The 15,291-nt window shown below is 38.5% G+C and overlaps 1 protein-coding gene across 3 annotated transcripts in view; it reads left to right on the top strand.

Annotated features, from left to right (window-relative positions):
• The first annotated feature begins 715 nt into the window (after positions 1-715).
• znf512b (zinc finger protein 512B) overlaps positions 716-15,291 on the top strand; it is a 39,852-nt gene continuing 25,276 nt past the window's right edge. The window contains exons 1-3 of one of the 3 annotated variants that reach the window (XM_057830182.1): positions 717-1,132; positions 1,592-1,802; positions 6,221-6,355. In XM_057830182.1, coding sequence (XP_057686165.1) covers positions 6,223-6,355 — 133 coding nt within the window. In that variant the 5' untranslated portion in view covers positions 717-1,132; positions 1,592-1,802; positions 6,221-6,222. Of the gene's footprint in view, positions 1,803-6,220; positions 6,356-15,291 lie in introns of all 3 variants that reach the window. The other 2 variants (XM_057830181.1, XM_057830184.1) reach the window with 2 other exon arrangements.

Below are 15,291 nucleotides of genomic sequence, written 5' to 3'. Positions count from 1 at the left end.
CCTGTGTATGCCCCCATCTCAAAATGGCGACACGTTGCTATGCGAGATGACGTCATCGTGACATCACGCCGACAGCAAGAATAAGTAGATAGATGAATGAAAAAAAAACAACAAACAAACAAAAAACAAACCCCCCAAAAATTAATGCAGCCTCAACGGGACACAAGCCAGTGTCCTACTTGCGCCGGTCCCAAGCCTGGAGAAATGCAGAGGGTAAAAAAAAGCCTGCATTGGGGGTGCCCCCTCAAGTTTTCTTAGTGCCCACTCTGGTGGGTAAACCTAGATCCGGGCCTGGGACTCAGAACAAAACTTCAAGTCACCTGAGTGTTTTCCGCCATATACCGTTTATAAATTATCAGTCTTTGTTAGCTGTGTGTGACGTTTTGTGCTTGTATGCTGTACTCCTGGGGGCTAAGCCCCCTGTTATTAAAACCTAGTGACGCCCCTGCCAAATGTTAATATTGTGTCCTGCATGGCCCAAAATGTGATGTCCATGCCAGCTCTTTTGCGGGGTTGATTATTATTAATTATTATTATTATCATCATTTTACATTACCAAACACAATCACTTTGCCTATCTAGGGTTTAATGTATTTTCTTACCACCTACTATGAAAATGTCGTTTGGGGTTATAGTGTTATGCATCTCCTATGTTGCTGAGGCTTAGTCTGATATCATGGGTTTATAAGGAAGGCTGTGATTGGCTAAACGCCACCGCCACATTAAAAGGAGCATCTTAACTCTCAGTATAATGATTAAAATGGCTGTAATTAGATTGGAGTAGAGGAGTCGGCGTGCTACATGCTAAGGGCGAGCATGTTTTTTTTTCATGGACTCAAATAGTTGGCAAGGATTGTGAAGCCCTGGTCGCACGTCAGGCGCGAACGCGGTTCCGACGGAAGAACCGGTGGCACAGCAGCAACTTTAGCCCGCTGAAAGCTCCATTATCATTCTCGATATCGGAAACAAGGATAGGAATAGCAACTCTGATAGCAATGATGTCAAGTTGAGTCTCGTTGCCGCTGTCAAAGGTGGCGTGCTTAGCTTACGCGTCAGACAGCACACATTGGTGGGATAGTGTACATGGCCGCGGAGACATCATATCCGTATTAAAAGCGAAAATAATCCCGAGGTAAGGAGCCGAGGAGTGGCCAAAACCGTCGGCGTTTCTCTTTATTTTCACCCGCTTCGGCTCTCTTTGCTCTCCCAAACTGTCTTGCAACCGTCGAAATGATCGCACGTATAACATTTAGGTGGCTCCCTTAAGATCCAGCCAGCACAAGGATTTTTTTCTGCTCTCCTCCTTCGTTTATAAAGTCGCCATTTTGCTTCACTGCTCGTATAAACCATCCGGTATTCCGATATTTTTCCTGAAGGAGTCGAGGATTTACAAATCTTTTTGGGCTATTTTTGGACTGTTTCACGGCAAGCTTGGAGCGGCGTCTCGTGCTTTATACATATTAATGCAGCAAAGGAAGGAGGCACGGCCAGGTTAAAGTCTCCTGGATTGTTTGTTTTTGTTTTTAACCTGCACGCAGTTTGTCCTTTTTTGCTTCTTCCGCCCACCCTTTACCCTCTTTGACGTTTGCAGGCGTGAAGGGGGGCAGGCCGACGGCGTTCCCCATATCACAAGCGTTGTGACCGGCCCTTGACACACAGCAGGTGGGATTGCAATGTAACAAACATTGGTGGATAAACACCCAATACGGTGCCTCTCTTTGGAACCCCCTCCTCGTCCACGCCACGGGGGCTGACCTGTGTCCAGTCGGCCCTGAGCTGTGGCCAAGAGGCCAACACTTCAGGTAGGTGTGGCTGACCACAGCTCGTGGAAGAAAAGTGCTACTTTCTCATCTCTCGTGAGTCACACGAACATGGCAGCGTGCCATGTGCATGGTTAAATTACTTGTTTCCAGTTTGTCAGCAGATTGTGTGAGTGGATTTAAAGAGGAGTGTTGTGTCTGCCCCATTTTGCTGTCATTCATTACCTTAAAGCAGTGCTTCTCAATTATTTTCTGTTACGCCCCCCCCCCAAGGAAGACGTAAATGTTTCGCGCCCCCCCCAAACTCTGCCGCCACTGTAAATAGTATCATTTGTCTATAATATTACTATTATAAGTACGCTTCTGCCTCACATTGTATCCTTTTTTTTCTATGAGAGAAAATAACAGAGATCAACTTATAAAGTATAACTTTACTAACATTGTTTTGTTTGTAACAGAAAAGACTTAACGCGCATCAATTTGCCTGAACCAAAAAAAAAAAGTCACATCCAAACTGTAAAAATACACTCAAGGTACATTTTTGACCATATGATACTGAAAAATAAAATCAGTAAATAATAACAAATTCAAATTGATTAGAAACATTAACTCATGAGGACAATATGCCCCCCCCAAAAAATGACCGAAAAAACAAAACTGAATAGAAAAAAAAAAGTGTCTTTGGACAGAAGGACAGTTTGTATTTTCGCTGCTCGCTGCTGACAGTATCACCTCCAGTTTGCAATGGTGTGGGGTTATTTTGCACTGAGCATGCTAACAGTGCTCGCTGGTTTACTGATATAACACTGACAAAGCGGGACGATTGTTGGCAATATTCAGCACGTTTTCGCTAAAAAAAAACAACCAAGCGGCTTATCAATGAGATTGGGGTCTAATGTCTTTAAGTGGCGTCTTTATTGATTTGGCTTCCGGCTGTCCGCTATAATCATTTTTAGACACAGTAAACAGTGGTCTTTCCTAATCTACCACTGTATTAAATGTCAAAGCCAAAAGGCAAACGGCCCGAAAAAAGCGCATTCTCGCCGGCCGAGGGAGAACCGTAGGTGAGGGCGGTCGTCGTGACGATCCCAAGCCGAAAATGGCACTTCTCGGGCGGACACGTGAGAACCGGAGAAGACAGTGGGTCGCTGCGTGAGTCTGGCTGGAAAACGGCTTTCGAAAACGGCGCACAGCTCTCCAGCTCTTCATGAGTCTCTTCCTTGTGCTCTTGCTTACCTCAAAAATACTGCGCGCACTTTGAAAATGAGAGCGCCACTGCCACCCACTGAGTGGATGTGCAAGTAGACTTTATACTAGCACGGCGCAAAAAAAACAAACAAACAAACAAAAAAAAAGCATGTTCCCCGAGGTCACACGCGCCACCCTTGGCATCGCTCTGCGCCCCCCTGGGGGGGCGCGCCCCACTATTTGAGAAGTACTGCCTTAAAGTAATCTTTCATATCTTTTTTTCCCCTAATTTTAAATTTCTGCCAGCGTGTTGCTGCCACTCAAGAAAAATAAATTCTGTGAATTTCATACGGCAACTTGTGAAAGTTTCCACATTATAACTTAAAATTTACAAAGTTAAAATGAGAAATTTTATTTATTAGGTTCTAACGCCCCTTTATAGGGCAAGTGACTATTTTTGGTCATTTAAAATAAACCTAACCCCAATATGTCCATATGTGGAGATGTCAGATCTAAATGATAATTTCATGTAATATATTTATGATATTATTAATCATATTATTTTTCATTAATATTTCATCAATAATCAGTTTTATTAAACAACTCTATTCCAAATAAATTAAATGCTAATTAAAATGAATATGAATAAACAGATTAAAATATATACAGGTATTTCATACTATTTTACTCACTGACAACAATGCATGTCCATTTAATTTTAATTGGAAGGATTGATTTTGAATGCTCATCTTTATTGCCATGAAAAAAAAAAAGTAACCTCACAAAGACCTGGTTAAAGTGCCTATGACAGCAAAAACCATGTTTATTCCATATTTCACACGGAATTGTATGCTCCTGAAATAAATGGACCGCTTGGATGTGTGTTGAAGCGATCGATTTATATATTCAATTTTTTAATCCCTCGCCATGAAAATGAGTGACTTCCTGGATTGAGGAAGAATGCGAATGTGACGTCACCCTGGTCAGCATCTCATAATACAGCATTGCTTAATAGTATGCAGATGGACTGCAGATTCAGCTGATTTTGTGGATTAATTTATTTTTTGCATCACGCCAGCCAAATGTGCTGCAGGTTTTTGTTGCTGCACCAGGGAGAGGCATGTGAGCCTTTTTGGGTTTTAAAAAGTTCCAGTTCACAGCGGAGATTGGCTAAAACAAGTCTGACAACTGTGGGACCATTGTACTCACGAGGAAGTTAGTAAACTACATGTTTTGTATTATGTCAAATACGAGGATCATGGCACACATTTTAATAAGGGAAATGACAACAACAACAACAACAAAAAGACTAACTCCGGTGGCATAAAATACCGTTCGGGAGGTGCAAAAAGTCAACAGTTTTGACCATTATGCAGTAATTTGGCCCTGTCGTACTGAATAAATGCATTTTTAATATTTCATTTCAATTTAACACAAGACTTATTTTTTCATGATCATACCATATATTTAGCAATTGAGGAAAAATACCTAGATAAAAAGAATATCCTGTAAAAATATTGGAGTAGAGCGATTGAAACAAAAATGTCTCTTAGTCACATTTTCCTCGTTCTGAATCTTCCCCCCTCAATGTACTGAATTCTAAATCCGATGAAATCGTGACCCGGCCGACGTCATCCTCCAGCTGGGGATGCAAGAGCACTATAAAGACAGGCGGGGCTAAACTGCTGATTAAAAGATTAATTTCTCCTCATCTGCGCTTTGCCAAATTGTTGTATATTGTTGAATCGTCTCAAAATATGATTCTAATTCCAATAATAATGCTATTTTAGATTTTTTTTATGCTATCACAGGCACTTTAAATGTTAATTTGGTGATCAAATATGTTTTTGATCAATCAGATGTTTCAGTGTAACATCCCTCCATGTAAATTTACCAATAATAAGACATAAACATACGCGGCTTATAGTCAGGTGCAGCGTGTACGGATATTTTTCTTACATTTTGTGAAATGTGGGCTTTGCGGCTTATAGTTAGTTGTGCTCAACATTGCTGAATTTACGGTAATTGACATTTCCACATTACCCGTTTCATAAACACCTATTTTAATGATTGTGAGTTTCATTATAATGAAACATTGTAAGGTGTTCAAAATTCACATTTAACCACATTTAACCCTTTCATTCACAAGTTACGATAATTTAAATCAGGATTCTTTCCTCGTGTTTTTATAACTCTATAGGCATGATCAGAAATAATAACTAAACTGTCCATTATAGTGACTGCTATGCCTGAAAGGGTTAGTTTTTCCAATTCTTTTTTTTTTTTTTAAATGGCACATAAGAGTGAACTCCCTAAAAACCAGACTTCAGTGTATGTCAGATAAGGGGCTCAAAATGAACAGACCCTAAAACTTCCATGTCACAATTTGTTGGAGACTAAACTTCATAATAAATAACGGTCCAGCACCCAGAGCTTGTTTCGAGCATATTGGAAAATGCTGATAACTAGCGTTGCACCGATATTAGTTTCGGAATGGGCCATGATACGGCATTCAAATGCAGGCATCAATATCTTCTAGTACTAAGAAATAATAACTAGGTTTGTTAGAAGAAGAGAAAACTGGAAAGAGTAAGCTAGCAAACTTGTCCTCTACTAACATAAGTAAACTAAGCTAATTTACTAATGTGGTTTAATGGCACTGATTAGGGACTTTTAAAAAAAATGTTGTATAGGTACAATATCACCATTGGCTGATACCACACAGCCGGGAATTGATATCGGGAGACAAAAAGGTTATTGGTGCAACACTAGTAATAACACACTTTTTGAGGCAAAAACGTTGCTGCTTGAAATGGAATCTGACCAAGGGATGCACAGCTGGCTCACCCTGCCCCTCTCTTTGACGTTCCCTTTTTCTAATGGGAGTAAAAGCATGAGAGTATTGATTTTGAAATCAAACATGTAAGGTCATAGCCTCGTTACCACCACAGATGATGTGTGTGACTCAATTCAGATAACCTTCATTGTAGCCACATCAATACACAGAACGACTAAACAACACCATTAAATAGTATCACTGCTGTTTACAGCAATGTTTTTCAACCACTGTGTCGCAGCACGGCACACTGCACGCCGCGGCGCACAGCGTGCCATGGCGTAGTTAGCGTGCCGCGTGTGCCGCGGCACAGTGGTTGAAAAAACACTTGTTTACAGTACATTTTTAACATTGTTATCAACGGAAGTAATGCTTTGGATGGTCCCAGGAGCTATGATAATGAGGATTTGTCTTGACCCGCCCCATACTAATGTAGGCATGGAAAATCCCAGTGGCACCAAGGCTGGGAAGCTGTCGTCATCAGGGCTGCCAAGGGGCCGGACCTCTAAGCATGGACATCCTCAGGAGCCTGTCAGAACTGTGCCTTGCCCTGAAAACAACATCAAACACAGTAAGTGACAAGCTGCTTTGCTTTAAGAAACCTAAATGATTGTCGGAGATTGTTTAAGATGTGGGAGTAGTGGGAGCTTTGTTTGTTGGGATTCTTTTCTGAGTGATAAGACCGATTTCTGTTCGCATATAACATGACATAGGCCATGTTAGATCTGACAAAACATTGTTCCTGACTGATTACATCAGAAGATAATTGTGAAAACTTGACAAAGTATTGAACATCACTGGACACCTTGTTCACTCATAACAAATAGCTACTAAGTCAACATATGTGGCTTTGCAGCTTTCTTTGCAAAAATGACATTTTCATTCTCTGCTTAATAGCTTCTGGGCTGTTTCCTGATTTTCAGTGTATTAAAGTGACATTGTTACGTTTATTAATAATTTTGAATTGCCAGCAGAGGTTTGAAGGGCTGTCTGTCTCCATTTGTCAGCTCAGTGACTGACTCATGATTGTTCATGTTCATGTTCATTGTTGTGTACCCTGCCCACTTACCCAAGTTAGCAGGCACAGTTTGGTTAAGGGTTTACAGGGTTTACATTAGCTACAGCTAATTGCAACGAATACAGTACTTCTGAAATCCGATTGGACTGACAACTAGAGTTGTCCAATAATGACTTTTTAAACAGATAACCTATATCCCGATATTGTCCAACTCCAAAAATCCGATACTGATATATGCAGTTGTGGACTTAACATATAATGGCTAATTGTATTGTGATCCCCCATTGGATGCTTTAATATAATGTTAATACTCACATAACAAATCCCAACCATCTTAGTTTGGAGACATTTTTCTAATGATCAATAAGAATAACTGCCATGCTAAGCTGTGACCACCCTTTGTAAAAATGTAGATTAACTTTGAAGGCAACATACATCTTGGCCCAAAACTGATAGTGACAAACCGATGTCAATATAATCCGATATTGTTTTAAAATGCTTTTAATGGCTGATATTATCGGCTACGCGGTAATATCTGACAACTCTACTAAAAACACATAAATTAATAAACATGTTAGCACTGCGCAACAACAAAAAATGTACACTGACAGGTGACAACTAGGACTTTATAACATGTTGGCAACATGTTTACAAGGTTTTTTTTAATTTACCTCAACTGGCTGCAAACTTCAAATACTGAGTACTTTGTTCACATTATCTTAATTTTTCGTTAAATCAAGAGTCTCAACATGGACAAAGGTCTGGAAAATATATAAGGATTAGAAAAACAAATATACCAGGATTACAAATTTGGGTATCGACTCAATAACCAGTTGACCATAGTCTTAACTTTGTTAATAGAGTAATGTAGACTTGGAAAATCTAGGGCTGTTCTATTGACCCAGTTGTTTCTGCTGATGCAAAATAGTCTTTTAAATCCACACACACGCACACACACCCCCATGCACGCACACCCACGCACTCACTTGTCTGTATATGCGCAGCATTAATACCACTGCACTGGACTACGGTACTTCAATTTAAAAATAATAATAATAATAAGGTTAATAGGATGCCCTGAAGAGTGGATTATGATCCATGTGAGGCTGTTTGTGTTCTTACATGTGTTTTTGTGCAGTTGACAGCTTTACATATTTTTGTAAGATGAACTAAAAGTGCAGAAATGCATCGTGTTAAATCATTCCTCTGACTGCTTTCACTGTAGCTAAATGTACAATGTAGAATATTGCTTTCAAATGTTTAATCATACAGGCAAGCTTAATGGCAGAAAAGTGTTTTTCTTACAGCTTGCATTGTTTTGCCCCATCCAACAAGAGGTCGTGTGATACCAATCTGACATGTAAATGCATGTGGCTTAGGTCAAAACAAAAGTGTTAGTGTTAATGTTGTGCTTTCACAGTTGCCGTTAATTGTTATTTTTATTTTTGCCACAGACAGCCATATACAGCAGTAGAGTTTGTCTATTTCCTTTTGTTTTTCGACAAACCTACCTCCAAATGGTTAATTTTACATCACCCCACCAAGATGAGTTTTCAATCAGCCAATAATTTTTGCCTTCTGTTGTGAGCAAATTTTAGTAAGTTACCCGTACTTAATAGTGGCAGCAAACCTCACAACAAGCAGCTGATAGTGAACTTTTAAACAAAAAGTTTAAACACTTACCTCGAGCGGTTTATTGCCATTCCTAATTAAAAGAATAAAAATATAAATGAATAATTACACGCCACACATTACAAGACTACTAGGTTAATGCAAAACCACAACTGAAAACACAGTGGACTCTCAAAATGAGCATTCATCTTGTGGTAGTTATAATTGTTTGGGTAACTGATATATGAGCACAAGAGAGCACGCATGCAGTCAGACAGTATAACCATAATCCCAGTTACCCTGCATAATATTTATCCTCTGAAAAAAATAATAACATTTTTCTATAACAGGAGCTAACGGAGTTATTTAGTTGAGTCATGGAATCATGATGCACAACCTTTACGTCTTTACATTATATTTACCGTGTTTTTCATACTGTAGCTGTTACTTTTTTCTCTCCGTTCAAAACATGCTGTTTATTTATGGATTTTCATGGGCTAATGAGGTAATTGCTTTCTTGTTACAAAACACGTGTTTTCATTCATCCCAATTTGTTTTGTAACTTCAGTGTCACAGTGACGTTCTCTACATGGAGTACTTGCATGCGCTACATGCTTACAACATCCATCTAAATTACCAAGCTATTGGCGGAATTGTAGCTGACCATGTGATCCAGATTCGGTCAATTCAGCACGATGCACTGATCACACTGGATGATTTCTTTTCCCTTCCATTTCTGTGGATCGCTACCCCACAACATGCAACCAGCCAGTAAACCACACTGATTGAGTTGGTTACACACAAAGGAGTGGTTTCCCAAAAGACACAAATGATTAACACGAAAGATGTCTTTTGTTTTTCCATATGTATTGTAGACATATCTTGATTTGTAACGCTATTATCAACGAGGAATTCACAATTGCCCTAAATAGCCAAGTAAAAAGGTGAAAAGTTTAATGGAAAGTATTTGGAAATCATAGAAATGACTTTGCAGTCATGAAACTGAACATTATCCACCTTCTTCGGGGAAAGTTGTGTCCCTTTACCCCAAACACAATTTCTATTTAATGTACAGTTTTGTTTTCCAAGTAACTGTAGTATTTTTATTCTCAATCCACTTCTCTAGAAGGGAGAATTAGGAGAAGTGGAAAAAAAACAAATGATGCCCTAATAACTGTAGTCTGAAAAAAGTGTGATGTTATGAAACATTTTGTGTGTGGGTGTAGATGATAGTGTTCAACACATTATTCTTTTGACATATTGTTTTCACAATCAATTGACCAACATCACTGCACATAGGACTTTGTCATTTTGGAGGTGGTTACTCATGTGCGGTGAGGTGCCGCTGCTGCTCAGGCTGCTGCTTTTATTTTATTTATTTATCTTATAAATATGCTGCCGTGTGTGTGTGCGCGCTTAAACGCCAGCCAACTTCACTGACTGCAGGACATCATTCATGTGCCATCTGCTGACCCTGCGTATTTGTAACAGCATCCGTTTCTCAGTCACCCTCTGTCTGTGCTGTCCAGTTCTTGCCACACAGTGGAACGGTAGTATGTCGGTATTCCCTCAGTAAATACTGTTTTTTTTCCGGACTATAAGTCACACCTGAGTATAAGTCGCACCAGCCCAAAAATGCGTAATGAAGTGGAAAAACAAACATATAAGTCGCACCAGAGTATAAGTTGCATTTTGGGGGGAAATGTACTTGATAAAATCCAACACATAGAACAGATATGTAATCTTGAAAGGCAATTTAAAATAAAAACACAATAGAGAACAACATGCTAAATATTGGCAGTGTATCAAATACTTGTTCTCCCCACTGTAAGTGTACAGTATGATAATGTTACATGATGCATGAACAACGAAATGCAAACATGGCTGGTATGTTAACATAACATAGCTATTAAAAGTTATTCAGATAACTATAGCACAAAGAATATGCTAACAACTTTACCAAACCATCAGTGCCACTCCAAAACACCAAATTAACATGTGAAATGATTAAGCCTGTCGCGATATGCAATAATTCCATTTATCGCGCGACATATAAATATGAAGGCGGTAATTTTTCCGCTGCGATTTATCGCCTCGCGTGCACGTGTGTGCGCGCGTGCGGCAGACGTGCTGTTAAAAGTTTGTTACCAACTGCGCAAAATGCATCTTGGTTCCAGGTCCGGCAAAAACTAGCGCCGGAGCCAATCGTTCCCATTATATCCTATTGTTCGACGTATACCGGCCGCGTCAGTGCTCCGGAGTGACTGTGGGCCATCTATGGCGCGCCGGTGTTGTTGACGTGTGGGCGCTCCCGTCAGGAGTGACATTTCATGCGGGGCGGCTATTTTTCCGCACAACGCTGGATATTTACAACGAAGTCCGCCAAAACATTGTTACCGACTTGGCTGCTACGAATAACCTCACTTTGACAACGAACAGCTGAATGAAATTAAGAGCGCTGTGCTTCAAACTCGTCCTGTTTATGAAAGCCGTCATATGCTGGTGTTGTGTAGTAATGAGCAGACGTGACTTCAGCGGCGCTTGCTAACTTTTTTAATGCGCGGTTGCGCGCACACACTAGATATCATGAAATGGCAAACTAGATGTGCTACGTCCCATGCCATTGGCTACGTGAGCCCAGAGTGATTATGGGACATGTAGTCTATATACTACATCGATGAATTCTAAACTGTCATTTGTCACATGAGGTTAAGAAGGCCAAATCAATCCATACCAGTGACTATAGATAATGTTGCAAATATTGTTAATTCAGTACGTGACACAGATGGATTCGGACCATAAATAGGACGTCTTGCTCATGTAGTAAACCTAGCTGCTAAGAGAGCTGTAGCAACCAACGGTGTGCCCTGCCTCACTTTACAAACAGTAAAGATTGTTCTCAGCACTTTTATACAAATTTTTTTCATATCAGTAAGAAGTAAGCACGTAAATATTATGCACTAAAATGCATGTTTATATGATGGCAATTTAATTTTTTCTCGTTAGCAAAAAAAAAAAAAAAAACGAAACAAAAAAAATGAAACAAAAAACACAATTGTTTTTTTTTTTTTTTTTTTTTACAGAGCATTAAATGTATTAAATCGGATCGAAAATCGTGTCCCCCGTATCAAAATTCGTACCGAACCATGACTTAACTGTATCGTTGCATCCCTATGGAACACCATTGCAGAACCTATGACGGGAAAAGTTTTCATTTTCCTAAATGCTTAAGTTATTAAGTGCAATTTTTTTTTTAATTTATTTTTTTTTTTTAAACACATTTTATTTATTCTGTGTTTCTGTGCGGTATCAATATTGTTGTTTTTTACTTAAGAGGCAGGGTCTTTTGTTTTTAGTTGTGATTTCTTAAAAAGTATATTTGAATTTAAGAGTAAATATTTATCGTGTTTAAATGGGTGTACTTGATCTATTAATATATACTGTATTCGCACTGTGTTATTGTAAATTGGTTTTAAAAAATGGGGGGGGGCGCAATAATATCGCATATCGCAATAATTTATGAGAATAATTATCGCACACTAAAATTTGTTATCGCGACAGGCCTAGAAATGATATAATAATGTGTTAATAATTTCACACATAAGTCGCTCCAGAGTGTAAGTCGCATCCCCAGCCAAACTATGAAAAAAAAACTGCGACTTGTTGTCCGAAAAATACGGCAATTGTAATACAATTATTATTGTATTTTACTTTTACTGATAATAATATGAATTCATCTGTTTTTTCAGGCTGAAATGTTGCCTTCATTAAACATTTGACCCGATAGGAAAAGAAAACTGTAGTATAGTATAATTAATAATACATTGGCATCTCTACTTACAAAATAATTGGTTCTGGAAGTAGTTTTGTAAACTGAAAATTTCGTAAGTAGAGACGCATTTTCGATATAAATGCCCTAATCTGTTCCAAGTCCCCTAAATTCAAAAGCAAAAAAATGCATCAAAACATGTAGCAAATACATGATCCAATTATCATTGCACAATAAACATAAAATAATAGTTGTTCTTTAAAAAAACAAAAAATAGAGTAAAGAAGAAAAATGAATACACTCACTCACCTATAGCTGTCATAACATTTCATGGCCCAAGGGGCTAATGAAGAGGACGCTGGGATACACACATACACATACGGTAGAGATCCCTCTTAGCCAACTGGATGCCAGGGAGATGCTAAAATAAAAATGATAAAAATGAGGGCGGTAATTTTTTCAGGCTGCGTTTTATCACCGCGTGCGTGCATACATTTGTGCGTGCGTGTAAATGACATATGAGACTGAGTTATTGTGTCCAGATGTTTATTGGTCAACAACACGCCGTAGAGTTACAGTTCACACATACATAATAAGGAAACATCTACAGTATATTAAACACTGTAAATGTTAGCATTGCTACACTGAGACTAATGGGAAAAAAGACAACTTACGTTAGCCTGCTATAAAACAGTCTTTTCCAAAACGCAAACTTGCGGTTAAAAGGTAACACTTCAAACATGAAAAATCGCTGGTTAACAGCATTTGCAAACGAAAAAATGACCCAAAAAAATCTATTAGTGACACCACAAGCAATGATGAGAACTGCTTTTTGCGGCGTGTAAAGTTGTCAGCGGTTTAGCAAACGTACTTCCGGTGAACATTTCAAAATAAAGGCACGTCACGTTTGTCATAAATAACCATTTCTGGAGTTAATCCCACATACATCAGAATTAATTATAATATCTAAATACTATAATACTACAGAATTCAGATTTTACACTAAGAATAACTTTAAAATGACACCCTTTTTTAAAAATTGTTTGACAATTAATATAATTATTATAATACTAATATATATAGTAGTATTCTATAATAATAATAATAATGCTAGACTTTTTTTTTTTTTTTTTAATAAGAATTGTTTTGAATAATGTTGGAAAGGCGAAGACAGTGTTCTGAATCTAGTAACATTCCACTTTTTTTGCACTAGTAAATTCTATCAACTAAGCCTGCACAATATATCGTTTGAACATCACCATCACAATGTGCGCATGCGGAATAGTCACATCGCAGGACGTGCAAATGTTTTTCTTTTTTTTAAACATTTAAAAATTTGTTTTACTTCATGAACGCAGAAAGTGTGCAGATCCTGAATTAAAATGAGTTATAGAAATTAGGGTCGATGGCGCCGTTTTTCAGAGCATCGGAATTTAAAACCAACATATATTCATGTTTTTCTGCTTCATGCTCATACAGCACCACAGTGTCTCACTCTCCCTCCTGCTAGGCAGCGCGACCAAACTGTTTTTCTTCGCCAACAGTGCTGCTGTCCGGAACGGAGCTATTCAAGTTATTTGGTTAAAATTTTGTCGTTTTAATATCGCAATATAATATCGCAAACTCTCCAAAAATCGCAATGAAATTTTTTTTCCGAATATCGTTCAGGCCTACTATCAGCATTTGACCTCAGTGTTCATCCATCCATCCATCCATTATCTTCCGCTTATTCCGGGGTCGGGTCGCGGGGGCAGCAGCTTCAGCAGGGAAGCCCAGACTTCCCTCTCCCTCAGTGTTCATGTGTGATTAATTATTGTTATTGACATGTTTATTTGTACTTAAATAAAGAATTTGAGTGTTCCAAAATGTTTTTGTGAATTAATAAGCGCCAACAAAAATTTCGTTGCTAAATTAGTAAAAAAAAAAAAATATATATATATATATATATATATATATATATATATATATGTATATATACATATATACAGTGGGGAGAACAAGTATTTGATACACTGCCAATGGGTTTTCCCATTAGCAGTGTATCAAATACTTGTTCTCCCCACTGTGTGTATATATATATATATATATATATATATATATATTTATACAGTATATTAGTCGACTAATTGTAACAATTGTCGGCTGACTGATCGGGAGAAAATTAGTCGTTTGGGACAGCCCTACCGGAACATATTTCCTCCACACCCTTCTCACCTTTTTAACCCTGACCCGTTTTCATGCCTGCATATACCATTGTATATTTAGTATTAGGCCGTGTTCACGCTTGGCGCTTTTTTCCAGAAAAAAGTGCTGCCTCCTGCGCCTACTGAGCGCCTTTAGAGCGAGTATTCTAAACGGGATTGTATCTTAAACGTCATCATACATAATGGTTAGTAACGTTGGTCAACCAAATAGGCTAACGTAGTCCATCGTTAGCATTTTAATTTATGTATTAAATTTGTTTAATAAAATGCTACTGGTATTAGCTATGACATTTGAGGAAGAGGAGGAGGCTCCTGAACCATCAAGGCGCCATTAATGGATGCATGACATCCTCCGCAAAAGGGAGTCGCAGGGGCTTTCAATAACCTGGTCCGGGATAATTTGTGACTCATGTCATATAACTCTGTGTAGTGTGAAAAGGCAATGGCCAGTTATCCGACTGAGACTAATGCCCCACAAACCACCAGAAAGCAGGGCACAACATGGGTACAATGCCAAATTAATTCTAATTCCCTGATATTTGAGCCACCAACTTGTGTGCCTGCGTGCGGGGCAAAATTTTGGTCACCCCCAACAAAATCTCACTCCAAGGTTTTTCCTAAAAGTTGGCAGCTCTGTATGTTATAAGTACCGTTATGTTGTTCAGTAGCAGCCCATACTGTATTTTTTCATTTCGTATCCTGAAATTTCTCTCAAAACAAGAGGCAATATTTTACATCTGAGCCGTGTCATAACCTAAAAAATCCGTATGTAGAGACGTTCGTAGGTACTAGGGCTAAACAATATTGGAAAAAACTAACAACTTTTTGGGGGTTTTCAATATATTGCGATATATATTTCAATATTAAAATGAGAAGAATTTTCACCAGATGACTTGAATAGCTGT

The sequence above is a fragment of the Corythoichthys intestinalis genome, chromosome 2 (genome assembly GCF_030265065.1).
Source record: "Corythoichthys intestinalis isolate RoL2023-P3 chromosome 2, ASM3026506v1, whole genome shotgun sequence".
Taxonomy (NCBI): domain Eukaryota; kingdom Metazoa; phylum Chordata; class Actinopteri; order Syngnathiformes; family Syngnathidae; genus Corythoichthys; species Corythoichthys intestinalis.
Note: the sequence above shows the minus strand (reverse complement) of the source record. Positions and strands in the feature narration are given on the sequence as shown.